Below are 11,685 nucleotides of genomic sequence, written 5' to 3'. Positions count from 1 at the left end.
GCGACGCCATTACGCCTGCGCCGCAGTCTACATACTGATTGGTTGCCTAGATACGCTCTGGCCATTCACGTTACAGTATTTTAAATACGATTCACAATTAAAGCGCGAACTGTGATAATCCAATTCCGGAAAGCAATTAGCACGCTTAGTGTTTAAGATATTGGAAGATAAATATAAATTGTACGAAGTAGGTGAACATGAATGGGGAATACTTACGATTTCTGACAACATACTTGAAGAACCGTCGGAACTAAATTGTAACAAACATATGGACCATTTAGATCTCCTAAGCCATTTTTTTGAGCAACCACAAGTCAGTGAAGCTGAGGTAAACAGTCAATGTACCAATGGAAAGGTTGGGGTTAGATGTGGCAATATAAAGCAGAGACTTTGAAGGTGTATATAATTTTAGGAAGGAAGGGATATATGGAGTGCAACATTGTATTTACAGTAGGTAGTGGGAGCGTTTCATGAGTGACAGCCCCTTCCTCTGTACCTCCAAAGCCTCTGCAAAAACTTTTATTTAAGGAAAGTGAATGGATTCAGCAGTACACTATTCTGAATGTTTCCATTGTTTTCTTCTTTTTAGGCTCAGTCATCTGTTTGGGATGCAAGTTTCACTGTGTCTAAAGTGAAACACAAAGATAATGATGACAGTATACCTTCTACCATGATGGAAACAGAAGCTGTTATTAGTGATGGAGATGAAAAGAGAAATATAGAAGGAAGTGTAGGCATGTTTGTTAGTGAACTGCAAGTCTCTAGTTTTATAATCGAGGGTGTTGTAGTGCTTAGACATGATGAAGATAATCTGATGCTGTCATTAGTAACTGTTGCATATTTGCTATGAGATGACTTACTCTCATTAAATTAATTAATGCTAATGCAAAAGATTTTCTGTATATGTATGAATGCATGCACGAACACTTCTGTTCAGATCACAAAATCTTTGCATACCAAAAGAGATGAAAGATATCTTGTACAATTTATGTTACTCCTTCAGATATTTTGGGTTTATTGAGGTTATTTGTTTCTTCACTTATTTTTAGATCTCTTGTTAAGTACAGATGATACATAGCATCAGGCTGGGATAATACAGTAGTACAATGGAACCTACCTGTCAAACTACATAGCATCCCATCCCAGAAGACTGTGATCTTCAGAGTATCATGTGATTGTACTTTTACTTCAGTCCTTACATCATTTTAAGTTTTCATAAAAGCTTTTGTGTCTTCTGCTGATCATAATCTGCTTCAATATTTTATTTTAATTCCATCATTTCAATGCAAACAAGCTAACAATGTTACAGCTTTTTAAAATCCGTTTATTTTATTGTATCTTAAGTTTGAAACTTGTGTTTTTTTATATTTTTGAGCTGGAGATGGTTTACGAAATGAGTCACTAAACCTGATATGCCATTTGGATGAGCAGATGGCCACAGTTGAGCAGTTGAGCAATGCCTCAGAGCAGCAGGTGGCGTACGTTTTGTCAAATTTGTCAGATGCAGGCCTGTGTCACGTGTGCACACTTATATGCTCAATGTTGGCAAGTGAGCAGAGCAAACTTGGGTCACTTGTACGTCTTCTTCTTCTTGTGCCTAGGGTGGGTAACGCCACTGATCTCAAAATATACAATAACCTTTTGTGCTCCTAATAGATAAATTACTCTTTCTTGTATGAGATTTGAGGTTTTCATAGTGGTAAATATTCATATAGTGACCCTCCAGACAATGACACCAAGAAGTGTGATAGGTGATGACCAACATTTCAGAGGAAATTGGCTGTCACCATCTTCAGGGATGTCTGCCTTGAAGATGGAAGCTGCTAGTTCCTCGAAAATATTGGTAATCACCTATGAGACTACACAGAAGACCACAGCCAAAATGTCACTGCTGTGAAATTCTCAAATCTTACCCACTTCATATGATGCTATTTTTTTTTCTTTTTACTAGTGGTGTGGGACTAAGTCCCTTGCACTGCGGCCACTCCTGGCCTATTGTACCAGCCCCAGATAATAGGTGAGGGTGATTGTGGAGCAATTGGTAGAATGAAGATTGGCATGAGAAACCGAAGTACTCGGAGAAAACCTGCCCCAGCACTACTTTGTCCACCACAAATCCCACTTGACCAGACCCGGGATCCAACCCGGGCCGCCGCGGCGGGAAGCCAGCGACTAACTGCTTGAGCTATGGTGCGGCCTCTTTGATGCTAATAACTTACACTGTTGAGGTAAAAAGGTTAAGTTGACCCTGTGCGTAACTAATTAAGTACTACATCATGAACACATATGGGGAAGTGGATTTTATAGCTCCACATTTTCTTGACTTCAGCACCAGTTGGTGGTGAGTGGCCAGCTTCACACCCCAGCTGCTTTATCCCCCCCCCCAGAAAGAGCCCCTGGTACCCATTGGATAGGAGGCTGGGTGGACCCCAGAGCCTGTCTGGACAATGTGGAGAAGGGAAAATTATTGACCCCGTGGAGACTCGAAATCCGACCCCTTGGTCGTCCAGCCCATAGCCAGTCACTGTACCGACTAGCACTGTTAATTAAACTATGCAGTCCATTTGTTGGCATTAAGAGTGCATTAATTTTTTTGTTGTTGTGTACTGCTGAACAAAGGTCTCTAGTGGGCCTCCATGATATTCAGATGACAGAACAGAATTATGACCACATATTTTGAATATGTAAGAAGGAAATGTGGTAAAAAAATCTAACAGTTCCAATATATGATTACTATAATTTTTAATTCCACTTTTTAAAATTCTTTATATTGTAATAGAGGATAAACTTTAACACTGATTAATGTTCTTAGTATTTTAAAATTTCATTTCAACACAAAACTACACATAATTTTCTCTTTTTATTTAGATAACGTTCATTATATTTTCTGTTTTAACTAATAATTGTCTCATTTCTCACAACACACACATAAGATAGTATTTCTTTACCTACACTTACATATCTTGTAAAAGGTATGATGACATTTACATTTAAAACCTAATTGCTGTTATGTTTTCTGCAACCATCTCACAGCCTAATATTTGTAAAGGAGGCATTTTAAACTCTAATTTAAACTTCATCACCATTTACATGCAAATAAACCTCATAGTAATGTAACTGGATCATTAATTTCTAAACAACAGTGACAAATGGCTGCAAATAAAAATGAGCGTGTGAATGAGAAGAGTTCTTTCTTTATACATTCTTTTACAGATGTTTTTATATCTTAGTTACTTAATTCTAGCTGACAGGTGATAAACTGACATGATAATGGTGGTAGTTCATTTAACCTAACATTGTTCATCAATCAATCTGTTTTTATCAAACACATCTCTGTTCCTGATAGACCGGTTGTACAGCTTGTGACTAGATACTTTATTGACTCATCAGTAGTAGCACATGATCATTACGTGGAATGTATGGAAATGATGAGTCTCAGTAATTTGGAGATCTTCTGAATTAATGAGTGCCATTACACTAGATTAACCTTCCAGTTTCTCACAATTTGTTAGAATTTAAAGCAATTTCAGGTATTCTGAATAGACACTTTTTTAAAAAAAGATACATTACTTGAAGGTATAGATTTTGAAATGGAATCACGTGAAGTTATATCTTAAAGTCAAATTTTAATAATTAACAGTCTTACATAATCTGTCATATATGAATTATATATGACAGATTATGTATGCATTGTCTCTTCAATGGATAGATTTTATATTAAAACCTCTGAATTTTGCCCACAGAATATGTTTGTGTGTTTTGTATGATTCACAGAATAAACAGCTACTATTTCCCTAAACAGCTTTAACCAGTTGGTCTCTGTATTAGAAATGCAGTATATTTTCTTGGTTGTAAAGATTTATTTTTTAAATATTATTTAGATAAACTTCATGTTTCAGGAAGCGAAAATTTGAATTAATGTCTTTTATGTATTAATATTCTGTTAGATATGGTCCCAACGATTTATACAGTTCCCTTTTTTTTTATTTATCAACTTTCAGAATTGATTTTTAATGGAATTTGGTTCTAAATGAACACAACATTTCTGAAACTGGATCTGTTTCCATCCTGAGATGAAACCATAGGGGGGGCTGAGTGGATCCCTTCCCACTCTTACAACTAAGAATAGAAATATATCCAATTTCCAAAATGGTGCCTTCTTTCATAATACTAGACAATGGACCAAGTTTAGAAACTCAATGATCATAAACATTTAAGTTATAATTTAGGAAATGTTACATATAACATATTTCTGATTTTCTCTTTTAGAGTTTGAACTTCATGTTACAATTTAGCTTCACTTAATGTACAAATGTATAAACTGATGGAGACAATGTAGCTACATTTACAGGTAAGAATATCTCAGCACTTAATTTGAAAAATATTTTGAAACATATGGAAATAAGCTACATCTGAATGCTTCTGTTGATAATGTGTTATGATAAACATGTCACTGGCCACTGTTTCAAAAAATGGCTCTGTTTCCTACTCACTTGGATCCATAAAGGAAGTCTCAGTCACTGGACCAGCGATCAAGAGAGGCCTTTTCTAATGGGTTCAACTGAGAATGAACATTTTCTTCTTTATATCTGATGGTGAAAATAGATTCAGTTCCTCAAACATGGTTCAAGAGACTCAAGATTATTGCCAATATCTGAGATAACAGTTATGTTTACACAGCAATAAATTTCTTGAGACTTTCAAAGGAATACCAATGTCATATACAAATTTACTGCATATCTGTAATTTGACTTCATGATGAACAATATTAATTCGAGATACAAAAATTATTATGATTTATACTTTCAGTATTACCCATGGATGTTTTGAGCCTTCCATTAATTGTTCCATGCAACTATCTCTTACAGATATTGTAATCAACTTCTTTGCAACATTGCTCCAGAAAACTGGCAAAAAAAAAAAAAATCTGAAAAATTTCTTCATCTTTTATACTATTTAAAATAAACTTTTCAGTATCATACACAGTTATTGAAAGTGAAAATGAATGAAGGGACAGATCCCATTGAATAAGGTGTGTTCCCATTAGCATGCCTTGATCATACACAACATCTCTGAGTCTATTAAGGCAGTACAAGTACTCACAAAGTCATAACACATTTGTTACCTTCTGGAAATATTGTATAGGGAACTTTACTTTCATACTATTATTACTTGTCTGGTTTGTTCTTTACTTTAGCTTGCAATAAATCTTCAGTATTTTTTATGGAGCACATTCTTTGAATTGAAAGAAAAAGTAATAAAATTTCGTAAATGTTATTAACAGTGAATTAATTTGACAAAATAAAGCTAAACACTTGGCATATGTTAATGGATGTAAGATGTCCTTCTATTTGGGTGATATTTCCTATTTTCACAGTTGTGAAACATTGCTGATGAAATTCAAAACAGTTTGCCAATTTGAAAGTTATATATCTGCATTACGCTGTCATAAACTTGAGGCACTTATATTTAAATAACTGAATTTACATACTTCGCACATTTATAGTAAATAGAGTATGTCAATGGATGAAGTTGGGAGCCAAGTAAAACAAGAGAAATATTTGAATGGGAAGGAGTTTATGGGTTCATACTTCTTTGCAAAGAAAGTAGCATGATGCAAGAACTGGTAAAGGTAAAGTCATCCTTGTGCTTAATTAACGAAGCAATTAAGCACTGCACCATGAACACGTGTTGAGGAGTGGAGGTATAGCACCACCATTCTTAACCTTGGCACTAGATGTGGGTGAGCAGTCAACCTCATTCCCTGGTTGCTTTACCCACCAGGGAAAAGATCCCCTGGTACCCATCGGATAGAGACTGGATGGGCCCCAGAGCCAGTCAGGATGCTGTGAAGTAGAGTACAATCTTGCCTCTCCTGGGAATTGAACACCAGCTGTCCAGCCCATAGTCCATTACTATACCAACTGAGCTATCCTGGCTTCTTTGATGCTAGAACTGACTACAGCAAAATTTATGTGAAGAAATTAAACTGTTTATGTTTCATCACCATTAAGTTTAAATTTTCTAAACCCTCAAGAGTAAACACAATATGCCCTTATATTATGGCAGAGGTGTTCTTTAAAATGTGTTCATACTGTGAAATTCTGTAACCTGAAACTCATTTCTCCAATTGGTGGAGATGTGTTCCTACACAATCTTTTTTTGGTTCACAATTGAAATAAGAAAAACTTTTTTATGAATCAGAAAGAATAATAGTAAGTAGAAGTAAACTTATCAGTTTTGAATATGATGGACTCTTTCCAGACATCTTAAATAAGGGTGTACTTGTGCAATGGACTAAGTAAAAATAAGATGGGAATAGCAACCACTGTACAGCCATCTCTGTCCCTGTCACATGTGCACAGACTAACTACATATCTTGTTAAATTACCAACTTATGCACATGTGATTCGGATTTCTTAAATAGATTAGTTTAGGCTGCAACCATTATCCTTTTGCAAAAAGGTAAAAAAGTAAAGTTGTCCCTGTGCTTAACTAATTAAGCACTATGCCATGAAGACGTGTCGGGGAGTGATGTATAGACCCACATTTTCTTGACCTTGGTGTTAGTTGGAGGTGAGTGGTCAGCTTCATACCCTGGCCACTTTACTCCTGGGGAAGGAGCCCCTGGTACCCACTGAATAGGAGGTTGGGTGGGCCCCAGGGTCGATCTGAATGACATGAAGAAGTGAAAATTCTTGTTCCCATTGCGACTTGAACTCTGACCCCTTGGTCATCCAGCCCATAGCCGGTCACTATACTGACTGCTATCTAAGTTGTTTTGCAATGTGTTTAAAAATTTCTAGTTTCCATGAGAGTGAATTTATGGTCCACATGAATTTTATGGTCATGTAAAGGTGCATTCTGTAACACAAATATCTGTAATGTGGGGACACAGTTACCTGATATAGCCTTAGGTGCAATAAGCAGGTCAGTCTTATTAAACAATACTACAGATATTTCTGAAATGTTGGTAAGTTATCGCAGGTTCAAACAACAAGAAAATCTGTATATATATAATTAATTGGAAAATAAATTTTTTCTCTTAGGTTCAAGGAATATTGACATATTCCATATGTATTTTGTTAAGAGAGGAGAAAACCTGTTTACAGCAAGCTAAAGTGATGTAACTTTTATTCATATTTCCTGATGGATTAAGTCGTTAAGCCAAAGGCACACAATGACCTGTATCTACATAATAACTTATAATGTCCAAATTGCAATTACACAGTCAGGTCACAGCATTCAATTGTTATTTTTCAGTTACCAAAATTAACTGTATAATTGTCAGGAAACAATCATTTAAAATAATTTAAGTCTTGAAAACCAAAACAGATTTTCATTTTGAAAACTGAGTCACAAAATTCCACTGTTACTCATAAGTGAGAGGTAAGTGTTCATTCTTCATAAGTTACTAGTGAAACCAGAATTATAAACACTGCTCAGTCATGCAAAAGGACAGCAACACCACATACAGACAGACAGACTGGCAGGCTGACAGTATAAGTAATACAACTATTCTCTTACAATTACACTTGGCACACACAACTCTGAGAAAGTACATATGTTATGTGCCAGTTAACCATTATGAAGCAATGGCTTCACTCCAGGGGACAAGTACAGGAGCAATATTCATGGTCAATTAGATATGGGTTGGGGTGGGGGAGATTTGGCATAAATGCTGTGAAAATATTTCTTCTGAATACAGATACATTTCAGGGTTGTTTAGTTTCTTGACTTAGTCGATCACCTATTGTTCTAAAAGAATACGATGCTCAGGAAAACAGATCTGTTCAGTTGCATCCCCTAGACAGAGCTAGGTATAACTGCCTGCCTATAAACACATCCAGTTTTCAAAAGTTGTATTCTTTTAGAGTAACACATGATGGATAGGTTGAGAAACTCAGCAATTTCATTTGTAATATATCATAAAAATCTCTGAAGAACAGAGAGAAAGTGATTTCTTATTGTTGTTATTATTATTATTATTATTATTTTTGTTGTTGATTTCTTGAGCTCTTGGTTTTCACTTCTGAGACAAGCTGATAAAAACTGATGATATAGTTAATTAGGATTGCTTTGTTCTGAATTGGGGATGAAGGAGAAACCAGTTTTAAGGACCTATTAATTCTGTCTCTTTTCAAGTGAGACATGAAAGAGTCATCTGTGACTATATATGGAGTTTATGTTGACTGTACACAACCAACAATTTGAAGCAGAAACTACTAACCTTTATCATAGGGCTGCGCCATAGCTCAAGTGGTTAGTTGCTGGCTTCCCACTGTGGTGGCCCGGGTCTGGTCAAGTGGGATTTGTGGTGGACAAAGTGGCGTTGGGGCAGTTTTTCTCCAAGTACTTCGGTTTCCCCTGCCAATCTTCATTCCACCAATTGCTCCACAATCACCCTCACCTATCATCTGGGGCTGGTACAATAGGCCAGAAGTGACCGCAGTACAAGGGACTTAGTCCCACCCCACTAGCAATAAAAGAAACCTTTATCATCTGGAAACAGGAGATTTTAAATTCTGCAGTTAAATTTAATTTGGAGAGGGGGAGGTTCACGTAGTGGTGATTATGATAAGTATCAACTTCTGGGCTATGATGTCATGTCTTGCAGTAGTTCACTAAAGTTTCAGAGTGACATATCTTCAAGGTCAGGAACAAGCCAAGGAAGTAACCAGCATGAAGCAAGCAGCAGGCAGAGCTCCACTTCCCACTTCATGCTAATTACTGGTTTGGCTTATTCTTTGACCCTGAAGATGGGGGCATAAGTTCTTCTGCAATGTCATGAAACACTATCAGATAGCAAGGTGTTACATCCCAGAACACAGTATTCTTCACTCTTTTAACACTTTATATAACTCAACTGTACAGAACCCAATTAAATATTAACTTAAATTAATTTTGGAATGAAGTCTATTATATTTCTCAACTATAAAAGAGGAAAAACTTACTTCTGAATCATACTCCTTTTGGCAGGAGTATGGCTGGATAGGTTTAGCTTATGTTTTGAGTCTTAAGAGGGAAATAAAATAATTATGTTATCAGAAATCATGAGTAAATCATCCAGAAGTGCATCAGAATTAACAAAGGCGATGACTGACCTCCCTTACACCTAGTTCTGTCTTCATGAATTACAACAAACATTGCTTACAAGAATAAATAATGTATAGAAAAATAAAAGTGTTCATCCATTTGGCAAAAAGAATTGGCCATAAATCTTCTGTTGTGAAACAGAAGAAAACCACACTGACTTTGGGAGTTTTGTTTCTGCTTTATGAGGACTTTCTGAGCCCCAGCCTTGGATGTTCTGGTGTATGACTTTGCTGCTCAAGTGGAAAGTGGCTTCATCACTAAAACAAATAGCACTGACATATTGACCTCTTCCAGCTTCACTTGAAGCCACAGCAGAAATCATAATTCATGTGTTTGCAATTTGACTTCAAAGGACATATCAACTGCAGCTTGTAAAGTTTCACAAGCAGATGCTTCCAGAGAATACATCAGACTGTTGTCTGATGCAAATTCAACTCATGGCTACAGCTGTAAGTAGATCTCCATGGGCTGCACTGAAAGGCTGCCCTCATGAAGCACAACAGTTTTATCACAGTCAAAACTCTTTCCCCCCGCATGTGCATCCTATGGTTTCAAACTAGCCACACCACATGTAAATCAACGTATGTTATGATGCATTCTATCAGTAATGCTTATAAAACTGCTGTTGCATGCTTGTAGCAGAATTCCTAGTCACATACTGAATAACACAGAATGCTTTTCTCCTGTGTAGACTTGTGCAGCTAGCAGCCAGGAAGAATCACCTTTCTGGAGGGGATTAGAAAAATAGCTGCTTGAATTAGTAATGTACCAGCATATGTGGAACTAATGTGAAATGCATGGGTATCATATCATTAGTATCTGAAAAGGTTCACTCCAGTTTTAATCATCCTGTATATGCTATCATGAACTGAACATGTTTCATGAGATCTGAGTTTCTCATAGCAATGTCACTATTATGGTGATCTTGCATGTAACACTGTGTATTCAGTTAATGGGTACCACTGTTATGGAGGCAGAATATTCCTCTATAACATTCGTACCCATCTACTTTAAACTGCACAGTAGCACATCCCAGAACACAATAATCTTCATAATCCTCTTTTGATTATCGGGTGAAGACAGCATGTAATGTGTTAGTTTGCCAGTGTTTCTGAGAACCTGACTGTCACCATCTTCAAGGTGAGATGGTGGTGACTGCCAGCCTGTGCTAAACATGGCAAAATGGTCTGCCATATGGGGTTAACACTAAGGATAGAAATGAAATTGGCTAAAAGCTTCTGCCAAAGCCTAAAGAATCACAAAACCACCTCATATTTGAACAGAAGGGAAACTTTTCAAAACTTCATGTTGCTGTATACTAGATTTAACAGCATACAATCACAGTATGCAATTCACAAGTCTTACTCAGGGGGGGAAGTTACTTATGTCAGTAGTTCTCAAGAATGGGTCTTATTTATCTCAACTCTTGTGGACTATCCGTCTTAAATTACTCTTTAAATGTGGAATATTTATGGTCAATTCTTGTGAATGCAGATTTGGCATTGCCATTTTGCTTTTCAACTATTGTTTACTTATCCACAATACAAATGTAAGTATATATGTGGTTCATAGTGGTGCATGGCTGACTGAGCAGTCTCAGATTAGCTAACACTATCAAGCACTCTTCTTTAAGCTTACTTCTGTTCCACTAAAAACAATGTCATCATTTCTAGTAACTCTCTGCATTTCTCAGTAGTCAAGTAGTTAATTAAAATTTCCGAATATAAGACTATTAGTGAAGTGAACTGCTCTGATTGTGCACATATGAAGACAGAATATTTTTCCAAGTTTTCAGAACCCTATTCTACCAGTAATTTCTTTAGTTTCTTCAACTAACTTTTAACAAACACAGCATTTTCCACAAATTCGTAATATATATGTATATTGTGATTTGTTTAATACAAGATACTTTTGAACTAACTGGAATGACAATGTACACCCCCATACCAAAACTATAAACTGGGTTAGTGGACATACATGCAGAAAGATTAATCTTGTTGCATGTTCCATTTATGCATTAAAAACAAGAATTCCTTCTGCAGTAAGAATAATGACATTCACATGAAGAGGAATAAAGGATAGTTTAGCACTTTCTTTGGTTAACTGGCACTCTATTTCACAAATAACCAATATAATCTTATATAAATAACAGATTGTCAGTGAAGCTAAGCTCAAAAATATACCAACCGAATAAAGAATTTATCACAAATGTAACAGATATTAGGATAGGAATATTTTTCTTTATAATATTTACTATTTACAATAATGTTCACTAGAACTACTATTTAGAGGAAATGTGAGAAAATGTCTAAAGACTTTTAAACAGAAGACAGTACTACAAGCAATCAATGAATAAGAGTTAGCTTCTTGTGTAACAAAAATAAAATCATAGATCAAAAAACTAATGTCTGTTTCTGCAAAACAGTTTGCTATGATCATGGTACATCACTTATTCTCTGACAGTTATAACATTTTACAAATCATTCCTGACTATAGAAGAAGGATGATCCTGGAAAAGAAAATGTTAAATTTCTGATCACACTCAATAATCATAAGTATATTAAGGCATTTTTAGTTTAACAGACAAGA

The 11,685-nt window shown here is 35.9% G+C and overlaps 1 protein-coding gene across 1 annotated transcript; it reads left to right on the top strand.

The window, feature by feature from the left end:
• The first annotated feature begins 26 nt into the window (after positions 1-26).
• Positions 27-1,945, top strand: LOC117282439. Its single transcript, XM_033752079.1, has 2 exons — positions 27-328; positions 590-1,945. The coding sequence occupies exons 1-2, from the start codon at positions 269-271 to the stop codon at positions 848-850; spliced, it is 321 nt and encodes a 106-aa protein (XP_033607970.1). The 5' UTR covers positions 27-268; the 3' UTR covers positions 851-1,945.
• Positions 1,946-11,685: the final 9,740 nt, after the last annotated feature.

Source organism: Cryptotermes secundus, unplaced genomic scaffold, assembly GCF_002891405.2.
Source record: "Cryptotermes secundus unplaced genomic scaffold, Csec_1.0 scaffold163, whole genome shotgun sequence".
Classification (NCBI taxonomy): Eukaryota; Metazoa; Arthropoda; class Insecta; order Blattodea; family Kalotermitidae; genus Cryptotermes; species Cryptotermes secundus.
This window is presented reverse-complemented; position numbering and strand designations above follow the sequence as displayed.